This window comes from Abramis brama (assembly GCF_963993115.1).
Source record: "Abramis brama genome assembly, chromosome: 1".
In the NCBI taxonomy this organism is placed as follows: domain Eukaryota; kingdom Metazoa; phylum Chordata; class Actinopteri; order Cypriniformes; family Leuciscidae; genus Abramis; species Abramis brama.
In genome coordinates this window covers 44,864,715-44,889,625 of record NC_139963.1, presented here as the reverse complement: position 1 = coordinate 44,889,625, position 24,911 = coordinate 44,864,715, and the positions used below count along the sequence as shown (strand labels likewise).

Sequence of the window (24,911 nt, the reverse complement as noted above, 5' to 3'; positions counted from 1 at the left end):
TCAAATGGAGCACTCTGCAGGGCAGTTAGAACCACTGAGAGGTCCCAAGAGGGTACGAGGGGAGGACGAGGAGGATTCAGTCTCCTCGCTCCCCTCAGGAACCTGATGATCAGGTCGTGCTTTCCCAGAGACTTACCATCAACTGCGTCGTGATGTGCAGCAATGGCGGCAACATACACTTTCAGGGTGGAGGGAGACAGCCTTCGCTCCAACCCTTCTTGCAGGAAGGAAAGCACAACACTGATCGGGCATTTCGTGGGTTCTTGATGTTTAGAAGAACACCAGTTGACGAAGAGGTTCCACTTCAACGCGTAGGCATGTCTCGTGGACGATGCTCTAGCGGAAGTGATGGTAGCCACCACCGCTGGTGGTAGGGTACTCAAACCTGCCTCGTCCCGTCCAGGAGCCACACGTGGAGGTTCCAAAGATCGGGACGAGGGTGCCAAAGGGTGCCCCGTCCCTGAGAAAGGAGGTCCTTCCTCAGAGGGATTGGCCAAGGAGGTGCTGTCGCGAGGAGTACTAGTTCGGAGAACCAGGTCCGGTTGTGACCTGCAACCAAAATGACCTGCTCCTCGTCCTCCCTGATCTTGCGCAAGGTCTGCGCAAGAAGGCTCACTGGGGGAAACGCATACTTGCGTAGGCCCCGCGGCCAGCTGTGCGCCAGTGCATCCGTGCCGAGCGTGCCCTCGGTCAGAAAATAATACAGGTCGCAGTGGGACGAGTCGCGGGAGGCAAACAGGTCTACCTGTGCGTCCCCAAACTGATCCCAAATCAGCTGGACCGACTGGGGATGGAGTCTCCATTCTCCAGCGAGAGGCCGAAGCCGAGACAGCTCGTCGGCTGCCTGGTTCAGGTCTCCCGGGATATAAATGGCTCGAAGCGACCTCAGATGCTTCTGACTCCATATGAGGAGGTGGCGAGCGAGTTGCGACATACGGCGGGAGCGTAAACCACCCTGATGGTTGATGTACGCTACTGTCGCCGTATTGTCTGATCGGACTAGTACGTGCTGACCCTTGAGCAGCGCATGGAAGCGGTGCAGGGCGAGACGTACAGCCAGCAACTCGAGGCAATTGACATGCCAAAGGCGCTGGGGTCCTGTCCAGGAGCCCGCGGCAGCATGTCCATTGCACATGGCGCCCCAGCCCGTGGTGGAGGCATCTGTTGATACAACAACATGCCGGGAGACTCGTTCTAAGGGCACTCCGGCCCGTAGAAAACTGAGGTTCGTCCACGGGGTGAAGGTCTGACGGCAGGCTGGAGTCACTGGAACTCGGAGCGTGCCGTGTTGCCATGCCCACCTCGGGACTCGATCGCGAAGCCAAAGCTGAAGCGGTCTCATATGAAGCAATCCGAGCGGCGTTACTGCGGCTGCGGATGCCATATGCCCCAGGAGCCTCTGAAAAAGTTTCAGTGGAACCGCACTCTTGCCCTCGAACTGACGAAGACAAGTCAGCAGTGACTGCGCGCGCTCGCTCGTAAGCTGCGCGCACATGGCGACCGAGTCGATCTCCATACCGAGAAAAGAGATCCTCTGCACGGGGCAGAGTTTGCTCTTCTCCCAGTTGACCCGAAGGCCCAGACGAGCTAGGTGCCGGAGCACTAGGTCCCTGTGTTCGCAAACCTGGTCTCGAGAGTGAGCTAGGATCAGCCAGTCGTCGAGATAGTTCAGGATGCGAACCCCGTGTTCCCGGAGGGGAACAAGGGCTGCCTCGACGACCTTCGTAAAGACGCGAGGAGACAGGGCTAGCCCGAAAGGGAGAACCGCGTACTGGTATGCCTGCCCCTCGAAAGCAAACCGTAGAAACGGTCTGTGTCGAGGTAAAATGGAGACATGGAAGTAGGCGTCCTTCAGGTCGATCGCTGCAAACCAATCCTGTGGCCGCACACACTGGAGGATGTGTTTGGCCGTTAGCATCTTGAACGGCAGCCTGTGAAGGGAGCGGTTCAAGACGCGCAGGTCGAGGATTGGCCGTAACCCACCGGACTTCTTGGGTACAATGAAGTAAGGGCTGTAGAAGCCGGACTTCATCTCGGCTGGAGGGACAATCTCGATCGCACCCTTCGCCAGTAGGGTGGCGACCTCCGCTCTCATGACAGGGGCATTGCCACCGACCATAGTGAAGCGGACTCCCCTGAAGCGGGGAGGAGATCGCGCGAACTGAATCGCGTAGCCGAGCCTGATGGTTCTCGCGACCCAGCGGGACAGTCTGGGAAGCTCTAGCCAGGCCTCCAGAAAGTGCACCAGCGGGGTCATACGAACCACAGACGTACCGTCGGTGGGGCAGCGAGGCGGAATGACCGGCACCGGCAAGGGTGGCATAGCGGCCCTGTGCGGGGGCACGGTCATTAACCGCGTCCTGCCAGAGGAGGCCAGGGGAGGGCGCGCGTCCCACGGGGGCGTGCTCTGGCAGGGGTCTGGCGACAGAGGGGGATGAGAGGAGCGTGGCCCGTGGGCGGCGCGTGCTGTCATCCCACACCTCTGGAACAGAGGAGGGCGGCAGTGGCGGGACCCGAGGGTGGCGCGCACTGTGGCCCTCGGGCTCTGTTGGCTCAGGATTGGGGAATTCCCGCCGCGGCTGCCCGGGAAAGCATGGCAGTCAGCTCGGGATCAGACTCGGGCAATGCTGGCGCGCCCGAGGGCGGCAACACAGCCGAATCCTCACTTCCCGAGGACTCACGCCCACCTTGTGATGCAGCGATCGACATTGCATCCTCCTCTGGAGCTTCAAACGAAACACGCGGGGCCTCCGTAGAGGGACCAGCGGTCTCAGTTTGAACACTCGCGGGTACCGATGCTGAAGAGGGGCGTGTGGACCGTGGACGTGTCGGCGGTATGTCCCACACAGTCACCCTCAGGTCACCCCGGCCACCAGCCAAAGTACTAGCTCTCGGAGAGTCAGTAGATTGGGGTGTGGGTAGGGGGACTCTCGCTCTGGTGAGCTCATTGAGTCTGAAATCGTCATTGAGCGCTGAAATCGCCGTCACATCAACACCGGAGAGTTCGCTCGTCTCGAAGGGATGAGAAGAATAACTCAGAATTGGCTTGCGTGGAGTGGAGAAGTTCTCGGCTCCGAAGCGAAAACATATCTGCATGTTGCAGCGTACTTCCTTATATACCCCCTGCGGTGGGCGGAGATACGCTATGCAAATTCCGCAGACCCATGGCATTTCATTGCCATTGGCTCGTTTTATATACTCGAAGGTGATAGGCTTCTAGGCGAAACCCCAATCGTCGTCATCCGACGTAACTCGGAGTGACCACGAAAGGGAACCTGTGCTTTAGTCCAGGAAAAGCAAGAAAATATTGGTGTTATGCTGCTTTATAAAAAAAGTATCTGTGTAGTTGCTGATGAAATTACTTATACAAATTGCATTAACTCATACATAATTAATTGCAAAAGATTTGCATTTTACATTGAATATGTTTGTTAGTAATCATTCAGCAAATACCTGTGTAAAAAACAGTTTTTCTGTAAAAAGTTTAATGAAAATTTCAGTAAAAGTTTTGTGCACTTTATTTAAAAGGGTTATATAATTGCGATTTCTTGTTTTATTTTTTCTTTAGTATTATACAGCACAATCCCCAGAGTTAAATTAACTCAGAGAACATTTGAGAGTTAAAATAACTCTGAATCAGAGTTAAAATTAATGAGATACTTAAGTGATTAATTAAGTGATGATTGGGCATTAATGATGAACACCTGCTGTCAACAAGAGATATTTAATGTCCTCTTTTGTCTGTGTAAGTGGTTAAATGTACTTGCATCTCAAAATGCTTTTTTGATGCAAAATTAATGTAAATGTAGTGATGTTTGTGATATGTGTTAAACATCACAATCAGTATCGCTCCGCTACAGTATATAAACCTGTTGTTTCATCATTAAAGGTGGGCATACACTGTGCTATGTCTGTGCGATTTCAGCTATGTTACCTACTCACACTGAATGAGTGGATTGCATGCGATGTAAAGCCAAAGCTTGCGTTTTATGTGCTCACACTATATGGTCCGAATGTTTATATGCTCACACTGTACGTGTGAAAAATGCGCAGTAAACCCCTGTGCCGGGTTGTGCCAATAGACCATGATATTGTGTATCCAGAGATATTGTCAAAAACAAGCATCAGCTATCAATATCAAGAGTATTTAGAATTTCCAATGTATGTATAAAATTATTAGTAGTATTATTGTATTATTAGGGAAGGCCTACTTTTATTATTAAATTTATTGGCTATTATAATTAATTTGCCATGCAATAATTTCATAGCGCATCACCACATAACTGACATGCTGCGAAGATTAGCTTTCTCCTCCTCATTGAAAATAGTCCAAAACATTTAGGTCGATTACAATGAATTATAGGCCTATAATTAAAATGATTAACAGTCTATAATATGTCCGAACACTGTAATAATCAGTCATCAATTAATCATTTAATTATCTCATTACCCAGCGGGCAACATTGATGTCGAAATGACGTCACGAAATAAGTCAAAAATGAAAGTCATATTGACGTCAAGGTGTCGATGTCAATTTGATGTCAATATTTTGACTTCTGCTGATGTCATTTTGATGTTATTTTGATGCTTTGTTGTATATGATGTCCATTCAACATTTATTTGACGTCAAGATGTCATGATGTTGATCCCAGCAGGCACATGATATGGACTACAGTGTCGGTCAGTCATTGGATTTTGGTTGAAAATGAAAGTCGGGTTGATGTCTAAATCCAATGTTTGTTTGACGTCAGGCTCCAACATTGGGCAGTCGTTGAATTTTGGTTGGAATAAACCAAACAAAAGGTGAAATGCATGGCCGTACACTTATTACCAGCTTCACTTAAAACTAACCAGATTTACTTTATTTAATTTCCGTTTTAAGGAAATCATATTTTGCATTTTAAAGATGAACTGAACTGAAAAAATCAACATTGATAACGTGTTGTTTATGACAATTAAAAGTAAATTACACAAAAAAAGATTTTTTTAAATATCAATATAGCTTTTTTTTAAGCAACACAAAAATTGCGTTTGTTAGTATTAGAACGCTGGCAATTCTGATGACATCACAGCTGCAACTGTTTCAGGCTCCACCTACAGTACAGGATCGTTTGGGGGGAAGTGACTGGTGTGGGTGCGGGCGCTGCCAGAGCAAGGACAGTGCACCGGAATCAATCTGTTGCAGAGAGGACAACCTGGAACATTTATTTTTGAAATGCGATATGGAATTAGGGCTGGGAGATATATCGCACAATATTGTTATGCGCATCTCATCAGTAAAGCTGGTTCCTTGATTAGTAGTAAATCACCATCACCTGCTTTCAGATGGAGCGGCATTTACTACAAAGAGCCGTAGTTAACTAGCCTGGCTGCGCCCTCCTACGCACTTCCGCTCAATTTCATTTTCCTTCAGTACTACGTCTGGGACTGCTGTATATTCTTAGGTTTCCAGAAACCAATTTTTTGTAGGACCAATCAGCGAACAGAGGGAGTGGCTGAGAACGATGACGTTGATGTAGTGCGTCAGTTTGCGTTGGAGTTCAGTAATGGCAGCGGAGAAAGACGTGAGAAAAGCTATTCGGTCCGTTGTTGCAAAACTGCCGAATATACAGAAGTTAAAGCCGGAGCAAGAACAATGTTTGCTAAGTTTTGTTGGTGGCCATGATGTTGTGACCCTCCTCCCCACGGGCTTCGGGAAAAGTTTGATTTTCCAGCTCACTCCGCTAATGAGTTAGCTAAGGCGAACGATAGGGATGCAAAGCCGATAGTTGTTGTCGTCTCCCCTCTTGTTGCACTAATGGAGGACCAAGTGAAGGAGGCAGAAAAGTTAGGAGTTCGTGCTGGGCAGCTCGGGGTGCACGATGACCGTGACATTTTGGACGGTGATCACTGTACAGCATTTGCGGCAGATCCGAAACGACCGCAGCGGCATAGATATATACACTAGATGTTGCCTTAAAGACATTCGTTCCAATGAACTGCCGTAGACAAGGCGACTTCTAGTGTATATATCTATGCACCAGTCTGCGTACACGTCACACACCAGGATGCGCGCGCGCCCTCAGAGAGGTAAAAACTATGTAAATAGGCTACTGTTCATTTTCTCACACAAACCGCTCGTTTCGTGTCTTAGGCCATCAATGTGTACTAACGATGGGGAATTGTTTAATTTGGACGATGGGGAATTGTTTTCATTTGGACTTTGTGCATGCTCTTTGAGACAGTGACCACAGACCTGCATTAAATGACTGAGTGTCAAATATACATTTAGAATTTACAATTGTTCCTTGAACTCTTAAATTCGATGAACAAAACCTGCAGCTCTCGTTGACAGACATCTTATTCTAAACATAATCCTCTGATCATTCGGACTTGTTGTTTCCGGCCGGTTTCGGCGCATGACATACGTCACGACCACACGTTAGCGATTGGCTATGGCAGATCCTGAGTGACTCTGAGCAGATCCAATAGTTTTGAACTTCAACAGAGTACCCGCCTACAAGGAAGTAAACGTTTCTCAATGGAGCGAGGCCAGACTCTCTGTACAAATGAAATGTACGAGAGTCTGGTAGAACCAGGCTAGTAGTTAACTGACAAGCTGAGCCAAATCACATCAATATCGCGGACGTATCGCCAGCGATAATTAATGGATATGGCTCAGCTTGTCAGTTAACTATGGCTCTTTGTATGCAGCAAAAACTCCAATGTTAAATTAACACTCCTGGGAGTGTATGAGTCCACACTCAAGAGTGTTGAAGTTAATGAGATAATTAAGTGATTAATTTAGTGATGATTGAACATTATTGAAGACACCTGATGATAACAAGCAGAATCACTGAAGGAGAAAATCACAAATTGTAAGTTACCATTATTGTGATGGGTAGTTGCTTTAGTTGGGCTCTTGACCCTTTTATATGTACTTTAGATTTTGTTTGGCTGTTGTATCTGAGTTATAACTGCCAGATGAACAAAGAATAAAGTGACCTGATGGTGTTGGTTATATTATGACAATCATCGTTTGAGCTTGATCACTGAACTCCTTATTTGCTTATTTCTGACTTAAATTTATGTTGTTGACCACAGAATAACTGTTTTTCTGCTTAAATATCCAGAATTTTAGATGTAATATAAAGGATTTCTTAAAAGTTGTTTAAAAAAAAATATATTTCTTTTAGGCACACACAGACATCAAAAATCAGTATATGCATCTCAACAATGGTGACGAGCAGAATATTCAATTAGGAAAAGTAAATTACATAGGCAATTCAGATCATAATTTATTCATACCGCAATGCATGATGGGAGCCATTAATGAGTTGTGATTGGTGGCAGCCACTGCAACATGCTTTATTATTGTCACCATTGTTGAGATTCACAGACTGATTATTGATGTCTGTGTTTCTAAAAAAAAAAAAAATTAAAGTATTTTGATCAGAACAATGTTTATTAAATATTATGGGTTAAAAGAAAAATATTGAAAGTCATATGCTGTAGACTCACAAAGCTGCTGCTAACAAGGTAAACCAAACTATCTCAATAAGTTTCATTTTTCAGATCATAGCATGATTATGTCAAAACATAACCAACACTATCAGATCACACTTTTGTTTGTTCATTTGACTGTTATAAATCAATAACAGCAGACAAACAAAATTTAAAGTGAATGTATAAAGGTCAAGAGCCCAACTAAAGCAAACACTGATCGCCAAAACGGTGGCTTACAATTTGTGATTTTCTCCTTCAGTGATTCTGCTTGTTAACATCAGGTGTCTTCAATAATGCTCAAGCATCACTAAATTAATCACTTAATTATCTCGTTAACTTTAACACTCTTGAGTGTTAATTTAACACTGGAGTTTTTGCTGTGTAGTAAATGCCGCTCCATCTGAAAGCAGGTGATGGTGATTTACTACTAATCAAGGAACCGGCTTTACTGATGAGATGCGCATAACAATATCGTGCGATATATCTCCCAGCCCTATATGGAATTAGACCATATCGCATATATCGATATAGTTCAAATTTGTGATCCTTGCTCCCCGCGCCCCCGCTCCTCCTTTTCCACTCTGCGTGCGTGTTTAGAGCATGTTATGTTATGAGAGGCGAATCATGAATTCATCAATGGGATCGCTTGTTAAGTTAGCTGCACGCAAAATGTTAAAATCAAAATACTGCACAGATACCTCTTACTATGGACCTAGCAGCTAACGTTAGTTCTGCGAGTTGAACTCCCTGCATCAACAATGTTTCCTGACACGATGAACATCAGCTAGCTTCAGGGTGAGTAGAGGGACATTAGATTCTGTTTACAGACCTGCTGCGGTTTAGTTAGCTGCTAGTAAACGCATTATTATCGATCTGTGCTATCGTCGGAGTCATGATTTATTTATACAGTTTTATAAATATGGTCGGAGTGGTGTCTAGCTTGTGGAGTTTGACAAAAGTGCTTCCAACGTGTTTAGCTGCTAGCCCTTTATTTAGGTTGGATCGTTTGGTATAGCTTGGTTTTGTGACTCAATTTCAATGAATGCCGAGTGTGTCAGTCTCAGTTTTGTTGAACGCTATAAAGCCTGGTTTCCTTGTCAAAGGTAGCCTGTGAAAATGTATCGCAACCCCAGCTGCCTAGCCCTATACCATTCATTACTATAGCCAGGGGCAATACAGTATGAACCCCCCCTAGACCTGTAGGTTTCTGTTTCCTCAGCCATGTCAGCTAGCCTCAGACTATGTACATCAGTGGCGATTTCTTTAAGACTGCAAGGGAAGCTCGGCTTCCCCTATAATGTCAAAAAAATGAATGTTAAATGAATGTTATAGTATTAACATTTTATTGACTAAAATGCGTTATAAAACGTTCGTCTGAAAGACGAGTTCGTTCAGAATCAGCTACATACAGCAGGTCGGCTGACTCGATTTCCTTCTCATACATTCCCGTAGCGTCACAGACAGTGCATTTCCCTGTTGAAGCCCAGCTTCCATTGACTTCAATGGGGCTGCTTCAAACTGTTTTTTTCAGCGCTTCGAAACTAGACGGTCATAGAGTGGCGAAGTTATGACGTCATTTTGTAGGCCAACCCGGAAGTTAGCGGCGCATGGGTTCCCTCGGTCGAAAAGCAATGCATTTTCCCCATAGACTTTTGGAAAATCGCAAAAAATAAGATCTGTGTTCAACAAAGAGTTGTGACCCTAACACGTTTTGTCTATCGAGATAATCTTTACAAGTTAATCCAAAATTTATACATTTTGAAGCCTAAATAAAGCCGTCAGATATAAAATGCTAACGGTAGGCTATAAACGGACTACAGCACACCATGGTCGCGGATCAACGTCATCATCAAGCTTCCTCAAACTTTATTTAAAAAACACGCTCGCTCGTTATGATCTGCGCTGTGTATGAACCTATTTTTTACAGTCTATGGTATGAACACTTATCCACTTTTTCATGAGAAATATTGCCCATTCGTTTTTTCCAAAAATGTTAGAAACTAATTTTGTTTATGTGTGCCTCTCTCAGGGCTGCCAACTCTCACGCATTGAGCGTGAGACTCACGCAATTGACACTTTTCACACGCTCTCACGCCACACATCCATTTTCTCACGCACAGAAAAATTGCGGAGCAAAGAGGTACTTTTGATATTAAACTAATTCTCAGCTCTTAGATCCCGTCAATTTTATTACGAAATTCAGACAAAAATACGTTTGGCGCTTGTAAATGTGACGTGACAGATCGCTGAGCGCCTCAGTTCAAGTGCACGTGAACCGATCACCTGTTACTTTTTTATTTAAAGATGCAGTACAACTTACCGAAAGTATACATAATATCGACCAATTAGTGTTTTTCAACCACGGAAAGAGGTCAGTATAACAGCAGGAGAACAATTATGTCACATAACGTTACATTTACCTCAGGAAAGCCATTTAATGACCATATGTTAATTGAATAAAAAAAAATAGCTAGAGGAGATTTTGCTGAGCACTATATTACATTTTTATTATATTTTTACTTATGTCATTAAATAATTGTTATTATAACAAAAACTGCATTATATTTAATTTAATTTGTTATTTTTAACCTTTAAAAATACCAGCAGATTGGGCCCTCTATGTTTACAGCATTAGGTGAGATTATTTTTTAAAATAAAATTTAAAATAAACATGTATCCAAATTAGTCAATATTGAATCAAAATCGGAATCAAATCACAAGAATGGAATTGAAATCTTGAAATTTTTGTCAAGCAATAATAAAAACTGTATCCTACCAGTCATTGTACAATGTAAACATTGTAACATGTTGTCACTAAACTGCATAAAATTCTATTTAGTTACCAAATGTTTTGACAATCACAATTACACTTATTGTGATGCAATATTTGTTTTTACATACCCCCCCCCCCCCAAAAAAAAATCTCACTCCAAGCTAAACTCAAAAGTTGGCAGCCCTGGTCTCTGAGATTTTTTTTATCTTTTGTTAATGTTTTATTTATTCGTTTATTATTTTGTTAGTTTATATAAACCTTAATATTATGTTCTTTGTGATTAAGATTATTATGCCTGATCATTGTGCCCCAAATAAACTTTAAAGATTATCTTTCACTGTATTATGTTTGATTGTATGTTTGCATACCATTTGCTAATTCGCCAGGAAAAAAACGCGCTTTTACCATCTCAGAAGCACTAAAGTTAGCTATGGCCGTATCAATTTCCAATCTTATGTCCTTTTTCTTAGACGATAGAAAAACCATAGATCGAGGAGAGAACCACTATAAATCTGGACATGAACAGTGCAGCTTAGATGCTGGTTTACTTGCCGGTATTGTACGGGCCAGCATGAGGGACAAGGTTAATCGAGTCTCGGTAAGTAAAACTAGGGAGAGATAGAGGAGTTATAATAGTGTTCTATGTATTTAAGATAACTATACAAATAATCTCTGAACAAGCATAACACAGTTAAATTCCAAACATTTAATATAATAGTTGTATATAATTATATATGTTGAATTTAAAGAGAATTGCCCAATAGCAAATGCTTATTATAATATATTATAATTAAACCATATAAACCATATATACTCATTTTGTTAACATTTTCTATATATTTTTACCTGGTAATCCACAAGCCCCAATGTGAGAGCCAGTGTAGTAAATTTATCTCACATTCACATTACTGTGAGCTGACTGGAGTGTAGTTACAATAGTATACAAGTAGTATACAATAGTTTAACATTTAATTTGTGTATTTGTCAGACAGGCAACTTACAGTGCATTAAGGCTATACATATCAGCGTGTTCTCTGGGAATTGTCCACGTTTATATAGCACATTAAATATAGTTTAACATTTACTACTAAAATAACAAAGATTAATATTGTTACCTAATGCCTTACGGTAATGCTGTTTACAAATACAATCATATTATTATAAGTGGGTAAAAGCCAAGTTCACAAATATCAGGGTGCAGGACCCACCCTTTCTATAATTATATCCAAACAAGTTACAATAAAAGTCAATAAACCAGGTATTATTTTTGAATATTTTAATTAAACACATTTCTCAACGTAACGTTAGCCTTTAATAAAACTGCAGCGGATCTAATCTATTAAACAGTGGCAAAGTAAACAAGCTTTTAGATATTTTAAGAGAAAGACAAAAGGTATTTTAGCTGTTGATTTGGTTATGAAAAACGCTTATTCTTGCTACTGCTAGCCTTTTTTTACTCCATCTGGCACGAACCCAGAGTCTCCGCTGGGTAACATCGGACGGAAAACGGTAAAACGAGATTTCATTTTCATTCGATGACTTGTGGTTGCATCTCGGGACAAAACAAAAATAACGTTATGTATATTAACTGAAAGGTAAACTTCTAAGAACGTGAAGCTGAACGTGAAGCTGAAACGCGGGCTAGTGAGAGATTTCATGTTTGTCATGATGACGTCTAAATTCCCCGCCAAAGGATGTAGTCCCTTTTAGCAACTTGTTAGCAACCACCTTTTTTAAGACACAATAAAGTTAAAAAAAATCACAAGCAGGTTATAACTGGTGTGTTTTATGTCAAAGATCAAAACGTGAAAATATTTAGAGGCTTTGTTAACCACAGACCTTATTTCAGGCGATTTAGCAAAAACCCATTCAAAAAACCCATAGACTTTAGGGCGAGGGAACCGGTAGTGCTAAAATGCTAACTCACTTCCGCGTTTTGGCCTACAAAGTGACGTCATAACTTCAGCACTCTATTGGCTAAATGCTGCGATTATGTCCCGCCCATGGAAGCTCAGCTTCTCTGGGGGTGAACGGGGAGTGGGCTGGCCTGGACTCCGGGCTTCCGCGTGATGATTGGACAGTCTGTCGAAAGGCTGTGTCTCTTTTGATTGACAGCGATTTCATACAATAAAAAGTCGCTGATGTTGAAGCTGTTCGAGCTCAGTCCCATCGCGGATTTTTCAAAGACAAACTGCTGCAATCTATTTCTTGGTATTTGCTTGTCGAAATTGCTAGCCAATTTTTATAATACATTTCACACAATTATAAATTTATACCTTTATTATATTATTACTTATTATATTGTTTTTATATTATTAGTAGTAGTAATAATTCAAAAATATTTAAAAAAATATCTTATTATTAGTAGCATTATTATTATACTTGATCATATTATTATTTCTACCTTTATTATATTATTACATTCATTTTTCACAGAGCATTTTCTTGAAAAGGAACATAGAATTTACGCATAAATAAATGAATCATTTTTATGATGTAGGCCGAAAATGAGCTTCCCCTCTTTGAAAGACCAGCAGCCGCCACTGATGTACATGCTATGGCTGCTCTGCTTGTGTTGGTTAGCAACAGAGTAGCTTACCATGCCAGTGACATAGTGGAATGCTGAAATCCAACATGGCGGCGCCCGTGTAACAACAACAACATTTTCAACATACCATTTTATCCCTTTTAACAAATTCTGCCATTTTAATAATTGTACCAATGAGAATAAATAAAATACATCTGTTATATCACCTTTACTCAAATTTTCAGTTCAGTTCATCTTTAAAGTCACCATGATGGTGGTTAGCGTTTGCTTTAGTCAATTTAATGTCAACATTTACACTTAGTGCTACTTGCAATTCATAAAAAGTAACATCGTACCAATGTTCTCCCATATATTTTGCTATTCTAACTGTGCCCATTTCCGTCACTGGTATAATTAAAAGAGGGTGGTAACAGATAAGAAACGCACTTGTTTGTTACCATCATGCTGTTAATGTATCTTCTTGGTTATGTTAGCTTACCAAGTATTTTCAGTTCCAAATTTGCCTCAGCTGAAATCACAGACTGCTGACTGTAAACTTTACATGTGTATTTTCCCTCATCTTCAGCTGTCAGCTTGTCCAGACGGAGGGAGAAGTTTCCACGTTGAATCTGATCAGTAAAGAAATGAGCTCTATCATGATAATCCTGCTGCTGTTCCTCTGCTCGACTCTCACCATCTTCATACAGAACCAGTGTCTCTGAGTTTGTTCTTATCCATTCCACCTTCAGACCCTCTATTTGTGAGGGTTTTTCAACATGACAGGGCAAACCCACTGAAGATCCCAGAGGAACTAAGCCTATAAAAAGAAAAGCCATTTTGTTTATAATGTGAAGGCAAAAGAAAAGTTAATGTTAATTAACATTAGTTAATTAAAAATGCTGGCAAAAAAAATTGCCAGTAATTTACTGTAAATGCACTAAATTTAAACTCTGGTTAACAAATTTCATTTTCAGAAACCAGCTGCCTTAAATTAGCCAAACTGCCATTAAATTTATCTGCCATAATTAATTGTGAACTAATTTCATTTGTGTCCATTTTGAAATTGGATGTTGCATTGCCATGGAAACAGTTCTTGATTTTTTTAGTGGGCTCCTCCCCTAGTGGTCAGGTTTCATATTACAAAATTTATTTTAACTACTTTATAATGAAAACATATTCTAATCTTGACAAATCATATAGTCGAAAAGGTCTGAGTCTCAAGGTTCCTATGGCGACAATATGAGCTCATCCCAGCTAGACATTTTGTTGTTCTATGAATGCTTTGAGAGCATTATGTTATGTGCGGGAAGTTTCCCAGCATACACAGGACTGAACCTCTTCAAAGAGGTCGGTTTCTGCAAGTGTAATTAGTTAACTCGAGTTTTAATTTAGTGCATTTTTACAGTAACATATTGCAGTTTACAGTAAAGAACTGTACAATTAACAGTATATTACTGGCAACAGTGTTGCCAGTATTTTACTGTTAAAAAAACTGGTAAGGTCTAACAGTGTATAGTAACGAAAAGAGGTGCGGTTGGGTGATTAAGAGGAAAAGAAAATATAGAGAAGCGAGGGCCTGGTCGGGAAGTTTGGAATCAGTGTCTGGAAAAGTCAGGGGAAAACAAGGCCGTTGTTTCAGTGTGTCGTGAAGGTACTCTGTGGGATTATTTTCCATGTGGAAAGTCCGAATTTCTGCGTTGTGAAATGGAGAAGGGATGTGCATTAGAGGATGGATACCCGACCCGAGCCCAACGGGACCCGCCGGTACCCGACTCATCCTGTTGACAATTCCGAATGCCTTCCTACAGTTGCTTAATAAAAGCGGGCTTTCCACACAAACAAACGTACATGTGTCATTAGTATGAGAAAAAAATGGGATTTTAACTGTCGGTCTCGGATCGGGCTCGGACATAAATATCTTTATGCCTGTCGGGCTCGGGTCGGGTTCGGTTACTGCTCTGTCGGACGCGGGCCGGGCTCGGACAGAAAAATTCGGCCCAATCTGCACTCTAACGCGCATGCACGGAGTAAGAGAGTAACTAAACGAGCTGAAATCAGAACGCCGCCTGTGAAAAACCATTGCCTAAAGGAGTTTTTTACCCAGTGAAGTTGGTGAAGTTGCAGACCTGTGAGTGTTTGTTCCTTCTGAGACTCTTTTTCGACGTGTGATTTTTGGATCCCTTTTTGTTATTATTTTTTTTAAAAAGGCCTACTGTTGAACCTTGATGGCCTGTGTGCAAACGTGGCAGTATTTCATTTGTAAAGATTTTTTTTTGGTTTGCTCATTTCTGATGGCGGGTTTCTGGACACTAAGAGACTGAAATATTTATTTATTATTATTGTTATTATTTTATTGTTGTTGTTGTTGCTATAAAATGTGAATGGACATTTCTGTTTCTTTTTTCTTCTCGTAAGGGTGGTTAACAGAAAATTATAAATCTGTTTGCCAGTTTTTGTCTGGCGCCCATCTTGAACAATTAAAAACTTGAAAAAACCATGTAACAATGTCCAATAATATTTCTAGCTGGGGTGACCTTACATTGTGTCCATAATAGGAGCACAGAGTGAGGTTACACTTTTAGCTCACTGTGACCTCACATTGTGGTAGGGAGAAATCACTGTGAGATCAAAGTGTTGACTATAGGTTACCCACATTCAAATGTTGAAAAAAAAAAAAATATATATTCTTGCTTCATGCATTGTTTTTTTCTTTCATGTTCAGATGTCCATACAACAAAATATTCTGGGGGCCATGAAACTGGTGAAAATGATTAAAAAAAAACTTTTTTCAAAGCCACTGGTGGAGAAAGGGTCAATTACCTTTTATAAATGTGCTTTATAAAAACAACAACAACAACAACAACAAAAAAACATAATTGAATCTTGAGACAAAACAATTGCACTGACATATTTTATGTCAGTGCAATTTGCTTTCAGTTAAAACAGCTCAAACATACATTTTAATCTGGGACTAGTTTAAGCCTTGTCTTTGAAACCCGAGGGTGAGAGTGTTAATTTAACACTAGGAGATTTGCTGTGTAGGTTAAGATATATTTATTAATATATTTACTTACCCAGTTCCAAAGAAGTTTTAGCTGAAAACACAGACATCTGTTTTCTGTTAACTATACATGTGTATTTTGGTTCATCTTGTTTATCGTCAGCTGTCAGTTTGTCCAGACGGAGGGAGAAGTTTCCATGTTGAATCTGATCAGTAAAGAAATCAACTCTATCATGATAATCCTGCTGCTGGACCTCTGCTCGACTCTCACTATCTTGATAAACTTCAACCAGTGGTTCATGTTTATCAAGTTGGGGAAGGACGTCCAGAGTCTCTGAGTCTGTTCCTTTAATCCATGTCACATTTTTCTTGATTAGTAAGGGTTTTTTAAAATAACAGGGCAAAACCCCTGATACATCCACAGGAACAGACCATTTACAAGAATGTGTCACAATGAACCCTGTAAATGAAAACACATTTAGTTTTTATTGTGAAACAACTTAAGGGAAAACAAAATGACATTTTGCACAGAATAATGTTTATAAAAATGTGAACTGTGAATACACAGGGCTTTAATTGGACTGAAACTGCATTTCAGTCAAAACTGTAAACATCCACATCTTTTATAATTCAGCAAAGAGCAACGTTCTCCTCTACCTTTAGAATACCAAGTTCTAGCTTTTTATTACAGAAGGGCTGGATTTACAGCAGAAGAGCCTAGCCTGTGAGAACCTGTCACTCAAGGCCCTGAACCCAGGGTCTAATTAACCAAAATGGCATCATGGGCTACAGCCCAGGATCCCGACCACTAGGGGGCTCCAGGGAACAAGAGATCCCATACCAAATTTAAACATGGGCTGAATCCGAAATCATCCCCTATACCATCAAATAGGGCTTTATTTGAGGAAACAGCCATTTGTAGTGGTGTTCAAAACCATAGTGGACGTTATTGAGAGCACTTATTCAATCCCACATTGCACTGCAATAACAAGTGTACAACCGATGTACGCTCAACGGCTGTCCAAATTCACTCACTCATTTTCATTCAGTCCTTCAAGTGAACAGTATTAGTGGACTGACATAGGGAATAGTGAATGAGGGTTTAGGGGGCGATTTCAGATTTAGCCATGATTTGTCTAACTTTTGCACTAGCAAGGCGTGATTCGCAATGCATGCTAGGAGCCATGGATGAGATTTGATTGGTGACTCCCATCATGCATTGCAACATGAAGCATTGTTTGATTGTCATCATTGTGGAGGTTCATATGCTGATTCTTGATGTCTGTGTGTTTTTTTAAAAATACTTCAGATAACATCTCTACTGGATCTCAAGCTGTAACAGCATAGATTTACTGTAATGAAATGGATGAAATTTCAACATTAATTGCGGGTACAAAAGTGATGTTGATTCAAATAAGTTAACACTGAAACATTAATATTGATTTAACATTGTTTCGATGGTTACTTGCTATCTACCCTAATCAAACACACCTGAATCAGCTATTTCTTCAGTATTACTAGAAAGCTACTGGCAGGAGAGTTTATCAGGGTTGGAGTCAAACTTTGCAGGACAGTGGCTCCCCGGGACCGAGTTTGCCCATCCCTGCTCTAAATTAAAGATTTTTTTTCCAAAGTTTTTTTTTATCAGAATAACTTTTTAAAAATCCTTAGGATTATGCTGAAAATGGCAGACCTTATGATGCATAATCACAAGGATACTGTAATCAATAAAGTATTGTGTACTTAATAATTCAGGTCAAATAATGAATGTCATAACATAACCAACACCCCCTGATCATCTCCCTCTTTGCTTGTCCATCCATTATAACTCAGGTACAACAGCCCAAACTATATCTAATGTTAAAAAGTCAAGGGTCATGAGACCAACTAAACCAAACACTGATCTCCACAATGGTGACTTAAACATTTTTTTTCTCCTTCAGTGATATTGCTTGTTAACATTAGGTAGGCTATCTTCAATAATGCTCCATCATCACTCAATTAATCACTTAATTATCTCATAAACTTTAACACTGTTTCAGAATAAATGTAACACTTTTTAGTGTTCCTTTAACACTCTTTGTTTGACACTTTAACAATGTTGAGTGTGCTCACATAAAATCCCAGGAGAGTTAATTTAATATGGGAGTTTTTGCTGTGTGGGGAATGAAGTACAATGGACAAAGATAAAGGTGGTAATTACTGACTGAAATTTGCAGTTTCAATCTGATTAGCTGACAATCTGATACAATTATTTTTACCTTCATATTGTGATCTGCAGTAGATCAGACAGCAGAGCAGAAGTGCAGATCCAGATGCAGAAATACAGAGAAGAAACACCATTATGTGTGAAACGGAGAAACCTGTGAAACAAAGACAGTTACTGAGCAAATAAGTTATGGAGTATATTTTCTTCTACATTGCTTCTAACACACACACACACACACACACACTGATTAATAATACCATAGTTGACAATTTGATTTAGCATTTACTATCACCACGAATAATCATTCAGGAATAATCAAGAATATCTGGCAGTCAAACTCACAGTACTGTCAAATCTGAAAATGCTAAAAGAATATTGAATGTGTCTGTACAAGTAAATTAAACTGGTGTGTTAGTTTAGGCCTCAATGATTGTGTATTTATTTTAAAATTTTGTGTTACTCACTCAGTCGCTCCAGTTCTGCTGTTGCATTGGCTGAAAATACTCCAGTAAACACTTCACACATGTAAACTCCTTTGTCCTCAGTTCTGACACTCTTCAGTCTGAGAGAGAAGTTTCCTTTGGGGATTTCATCAGTGAAGAACTCAACTCTGTCTCGGTAATGCTCGTCTGATGAATCTGGTAAAGTCTTATTGTTTTGGTGGAGCAGAACCAGAATATCTTCATCTTTATCATTTTTCTTCCATGAAACCTCTTCAATGTGTTCAGGTTTGATGTGAGAGTCTACAGAGCAGTTCAGAGTGACGTCCTCACCCACAGACGCTGATATGGACTCATCTGAGCCTGACACTAGCAAACGCTCTGAAAGAACAAATATTTGAAATTTTAAAACTTGAAAAGTCAATGTAATTTTTTTTATACTAAATTTGATCAAAATTAATTCCACACTTACCAACATATTTTATTTCAACCACAGTTTCAGCAGAATCCTGCTGACTGTAAACTTTACATGTGTAATTTCCCTCATCTTCAGCTCTCAGATTGTCCAGACGGAGGGAGAAGTTTCCATGTTGAATCTGATCAGTAAAGAAATGAGCTCTATCATGATAATCCTGCTGCTGGACCTCTGATTGACTCTTACCATCTTGATACAGATGAACCAGAGTCTCTGAGTCTGTTCTTCTCCACTCCACCTCTAGACCCTCCATTGGTAAAGGTTTACCAATATAACAGAGCAAAACCAATGAACTTCCCAGTGGAGCAACCAGAGGGCCAGAGAGACTGTGCACAACAAACCCTGAAAACAAATGGAGAGAAAAAAAAGCTTATTGTGTAAATAAACACCCCTCAGGGTTCATATGTGTCTACACCACAGAGTGATGATTGAGCATTAGTGATGAAAACCTACAGTCAACAAGCAGAATCACTGAAGGAAAGATAAACAAGAACAGAGAAAAGAAAAGATGAGATGAGGAGTATCACTACAATTGTCTTCCAGCCTAATGTTAAAAAACATCAAGGGCCAAGAGCCCAAATAAAGGTAACACTAATCACGATTATGGTGACTTCAAATGAAACATTTTCAATAAATCAACATCTAAACCTCTGTAAATTCTCAGTAAGAACCTTTGTAGATGTATGACAGAAATACCCCCCTTTTCACAGACAAGTCTAGTCCCAGACTAAAAGGCATGGTTGAGCTGTTTTAACTGAAAGCAACTTGCACTGACATATCTTAAAATATATCAGTGCCATTTTTTGTCTCAAGATCCACACCAGTAACATTTTTTTTTTTTTTCTAAGGCATATTTATAGCAGCTACTTACATATCCTAATTGAACTAAGGCCTAATCCTGTTCTCTTACGAGAGGTCTCTTGTACTGTGTTTGAAAAACGCAATGGGGAAAACCTCTTTTCCACGAGATACTGAAGCCAAAAAATTATCCTTATAATTTTGAATTATTGCAAAGCGCGTTGCAGCAGCACGCGGCCATGGGCGAGACGGCTCGCTCGCCCATTGGCTGCTCTGCGGCAACTGCATCAGCCTATCGAGCGAGGCCTGAGGTGACGTCAGGCCAATGAGGGCGCTTCGCGCCCTCCGCGCCACTTCCCGCCGAAACGGGCGTGGCTTAGCCCTATAAAGGGAAGCTCGGGAGGCTGATTCTCTGATTTTTCATCTCTTCAGCGAAGCTCACGCATCGTTGGATCACGAAAGAAGCCGCGCGCCGTCTGAAGAAGCACCTCAGCGGGACGAGCCACTTCCTGAAGCCGCTGGTCAACGCCGCCTTCTACCGCCGTTCCCGCTGCTCTATCCGGCGCCTATATCCTTTACAAAAAACTGTTCTTTGTGTGTGTGTGTGTGCTCGCTCTGCGACACACACTCTAAAAGAGCTCGCGTCTTTTTAAAGATGCCTTCATGCGGCTCGTGCCGAGCCCCACTCAGCGAGGGAGACCGTCATGTCATCTGCGTCTCCTGCCTGGGTGAAGATCATGCAGCGCTCGCGCTCGCGCTCGCCGACGGCGGCTGCCCTCACTACGAGCTAATGCCAATGGTGACTCTGAGGACTCGCCTGGCAGTTTTCTCCGAGCCTGCACCTCCCGCTGCGTTGCCGCGCCGTAAAAAGCGCCGCGCTCAGCGGGTCCCGGAACCTTCTCCAGCCCGACCAACTCACCGGTTCGCCCGCCTGCTTCACCGGCTTCCCCTGAATCACTTCCTGATGCACAGCGGCCGCTGTCTGCCGCCGCTTCCTTCGAGGAGGATGATTCTAAAGCCGCGTCGGGGGAGGATGACACGTGCTCTCTGCTAGCCTCGGGCAGCGAGGATTGGGCGAGCTCTGTGGATCTCGCGCCTCCTGTTCGTAAACCTAACAAAAGAGCTAACATCGAGAGGGAACTGATGCGCGTACTCACGCTGGCCGCGGCGAGCCTCGGCCTCGAGTGGTCTGCACCGGTATCCAAGCCCGCTCCTTTTCTTCCTGAGCTTCATGAAGAGGTTGCTAAAGCTTGGAGCGCTCCCTTCTCAGCACGAACACGTTCGTCTGTGTCACCAGCATTCGCCACCCTTGACGATGCTAAAAACAGGGGCTACCATTCACTTCCGCCGGTTGAACAGGCGATAGCAACCCACCTTTGCCCGCCCTCTGCTGGACGGCGGACGAAACCGGTGCTGCCATCTAAAGCCTGCTGCACGACGTCAACACTGCTCGCGCGAATCTTCTCCGCCGCTGGGCAGGCTGCGTCTGCACTACACACGATGGCCACGCTGCAGATTTTCCAGGGTGATCTCCTCCGAAAGCTGGACGAGATGGGATCTGACGCAATCTGCCTTACGGACTTAAGAAGCGCTTCGGATCTCTCCCTCCGCGCTACTAAGTCTGCTGCACAGGCCATTGGACGATGTATGGCTTCACAAGCCTTCAAGCACTTCATGCCGAAGCGCTCCAGCTCTGCAGCGGGTCGTGCAAAGCCGACTGCTCGGAGCTCTCAGCCACAGCCTCCGCCTTCCGCTGCTTCATCGCAACGCCGACAGGACCGCAGCTCTCGACCCCGCTCTCGCTCGACCAGCCACCGCCCCGTTCCCCGTGGGCCACGGCCAAGGATTGCGGTGAAACCGGAAGCCCCGAAGCCGTCCTAGCACGCCTAGGAAAGCGCCGGCGTTTGAGTCCCGCCGCGGCCGAACTCTCACCAAAGCGCACCGCTGTTTCAGTTCCAGGAATTGTGACTGTCTCAGCGTATTCTGCAATGCGCAAGCCCGTAGAGCTGCCCGCTTGCCTGCACACAAAAGCCGTTTTCACGGCTACCCAGATAAATCCCGTAAAGAGTGTATTTTCTGGTGTCCCGGCCACGGCCGATGCTATAAGTGTAGAGCTGATGCCCACTACCAAGTGCCCATCCTTGCACACAAGCACAGCCTTTCACACAGGGCACGCGCTCATAAAATCGACTCATGTCGATTGCGCACTCAACATAGTAAACGTGCCCACTGCCCAGTGCCCACAAACACATATATGTCATACATGTCGCACGGTTTCTGTAAAAACGAAACCGGTGCGCGCCTGCTCTGCTCAGGCAGACAGCGCGTCCAAAGCAGTAAATGTGCCCGCTCCCCCGCGCCCACACTTACTCACAGACATTATGAGTCCTACGGGACTCGCTTAGCCCTCCCTCACTCGGTTAAGCACCGTAGCGGGGTCGAGAGCGAGCGCTCTGCCCGCTGTGATCAGCGCGCTCCCCGCCTCGAATGTCACAGGCATGATGCCTATATTACAGCACGCCGAAGCGCTTCTGTCGCCCAGCGAACAGAGCGCGCTTCGCATCCAACCCCTAGCCAACCACGCGGATGCATGGGCAGCGCTTCCAGGGGTTTCGGAATGGGTGCTAGACATTATAAAGAGAGGCTACTCGCTACAGTTTTGTCGACGCCCTCGCCGCTTCACAGTGCGTGTCGAAACTACGGTGAATTCAGAAGTAGCACACCTACTTCGAGCCGAATTATCAAAACTGCTGAGCAAAGGGGCTATAGAGCCTTTATCTCAAGCTCAAAGCGAAGGGGGGCTGTACAGCAGATACTTCCTGGTACCGAAAAAAGACGGGGGTCTCAGACCCATACTGGATCTAAGACAGCTGAACAAAGCATTGACGAAACGCAGTTTCAAAATGCTCACGACCAGACAAATCCTCGCGCAGATTCGCCGAGGAGACTGGTTTATGTCGATAGATCTGAAGGACGCGTATTTTCAAATACAGATAGCGTCACGTCACAGGCGATACTTGAGATTCGCCTTCGAGGGCCAGGCATATCAGTACACAGTCCTGCCGTTCGGTTTGTCCCTAGCGCCCCGTACATTTACGAGGTGCATGGATGCAGCGCTCGCACCTCTCAGACTCCGAGGCATGCGAGTGCTGAACTATTTGGACGACTGGCTGATTCTAGCTCAATCACGATCAGAGCTTGTGGAGCACAGGACCATTTTACTCGATCACCTCGAGAATCTTGGTCTCAGAGTCAATTGGGCGAAGAGCTCTCTGAACCCCAGTCAAACGATATCGTTTCTGGGCACAGTTCTGGACTCACAGTCTATGATAGCGCGGCTGTCATCACAGCGCGTGCTAGACATTCAGCGCGCAGCAAGCTTTTTCCGACCGTCCCGCTCAGGAAATTTCAAAGGATGCTTGGTCTTATGGCCTCAGCATCATCAGTTCTTCAGCTGGGCCTGCTCCGCATGCGCCCTCTGCAGTTCTGGTTGAAAGCGCGAGTACCGCGCAGAGCGTGGGCATCCGGTCAGCTGCGTCTCAAGGTCGATCAGAGTTGTGTTGCAGCTCTGAAACCTTGGAAAGCAAGCGACTGGTACTAATCAGGTGTAAGCCTGGGGACTTCCTCGAGAGTGAAAGTGGTGTCGACAGATGCCTCCACCTCGGCATGGGGAGCGCTGCTCGAGGGCAGACCGTTCTTCGGCCAGTGGTCAGAACGGGAGAAGCTTCAACATATCAACTGCCTGGAAATGCTGGCAGTGGACAACGCGCTGACGTGTTTTCGTCCCCAAATAAAGGGCCACCACGTCTTAGTCCGCTCGGACAACATGTCTGTGGTGTCCTACATAAATCGCCAGGGCGGTCTCAGATCCCGAAACTTATACAGGCTGGCGGAACGCCTCCTGGTATGGGCTCAGCACAACCTGCGCTCGCTGAGAGCAGTGCACGTGCCTGGGCTTCAGAATTTGGGGACAGACAGACTGTCCAGGAACAACATTCCGGCGAGCGAATGGTCTCTACACCCGCAAACAGTCCAGCTGTTGTGGGAGAGATTCGGCAGAGCGGAAGTAGACCTGTTCGCGTCTCACGAAAACGCTAACTGCCCTGTGTTCTTTTCCAAGAGCGAGAGCGCACTGTCCCAAACGTGGCCGCGCTGTCCGCTCTACGCTTTTCCCCCCATCTCTCTCCTGCCTCAGGTGATAGAACGGATCAGGGAAATAAAATGCTCAGTGCTGCTTGTAGCACCGCTCTGGAAGAACCAACCATGGTTCCCAGTTCTGATGCGGTTAGCAGACACTGCCCCATGGCCAGTGCCATTGAGGAGGGACCTCCTCTCTCAGGCCAGGGGTTCGATTTGGCATCCTCACCCGGAGTTGTGGTCCCTCCACGTGTGGGCGCTCAACGGGTACCCGCTGACCTCTCAGTGGGAGTGCTAAATACTATCACTCAGGCTAGAGCTCCGTCTACCAGACGGCTCTATGCCTCAAAGTCAGGGGCGGATTGGCAATCGGGAATACCGGGAACAATCCCGAACGGCCGGTCCATTTCAGGCCGAACCGGCCGGTGGGCAATACAATTTTTTTTTTTTTTTTTTTTAAATGATTAGCAACCGTACCGGCCTGGCCGGCCGCTCAGCTGCAGCGGAACGCTGTGTGTCTGTGTGTGTGTTTCAGACTGGGCCAAACCAATACTTCAATCTTGAGGGGGGATACGAGCGCCCCCTCCCAACTTGGACTGATCCTCGTTTTTCCTGACATCCGATTGGCTCAAAGGCGCGGGCGCCGATCAAAGGAGTTTATATTTGGTTAGGTTTGGGTTTGTGTGAATACAACAGAGAAGACAGACGGTAAAAATGGCGAAAAGAAGTAAAGAAGAGAAAGAAATGGGTGGGGCCGAAAAAATAAGAATGAAAAAGAAAAAAATGTTGGCACAAGAGGCAGCTAAATGCGTCAAATTAACAGACCTTTTCCGCAGTGAAAAGGGTGCTGTGGCAGTAGGTGCAGATGAGGAAGGACCCAGCAGCATGGACAGGACAGGTGCACGATTAGTGATGCATTTATTATACACTGAAAGTATTTATATTTGCATTTAAATATAGGCATATATATATTATGTAAGGGATAATGTAGTGCGAGGCGGTTGTTATAGCGAATTTATACCATGGTCTGGGTGAATACTCGATTCTGATTGGCTGCAGGGTGTCC

At 43.7% G+C, this 24,911-nt stretch overlaps 1 protein-coding gene across 1 annotated transcript in view; it reads right to left on the bottom strand.

Moving 5' to 3' along the window:
- The window catches only part of LOC311067767 (uncharacterized protein), an 82,198-nt gene that overhangs the window by 44,389 nt on the left and 12,898 nt on the right, over positions 1–24,911 (bottom strand). Inside the window, exons 2-6 of the mRNA XM_084089841.1 lie at positions 18,908–19,252; positions 18,460–18,816; positions 18,048–18,149; positions 15,860–16,246; positions 13,285–13,602 (exon numbers count right to left, since the gene is read on the bottom strand). Coding sequence (XP_083945967.1) covers positions 13,285–13,602; positions 15,860–16,246; positions 18,048–18,149; positions 18,460–18,816; positions 18,908–19,252 — 1,509 coding nt within the window. The remainder of the gene's footprint in view (positions 1–13,284; positions 13,603–15,859; positions 16,247–18,047; positions 18,150–18,459; positions 18,817–18,907; positions 19,253–24,911) is intronic.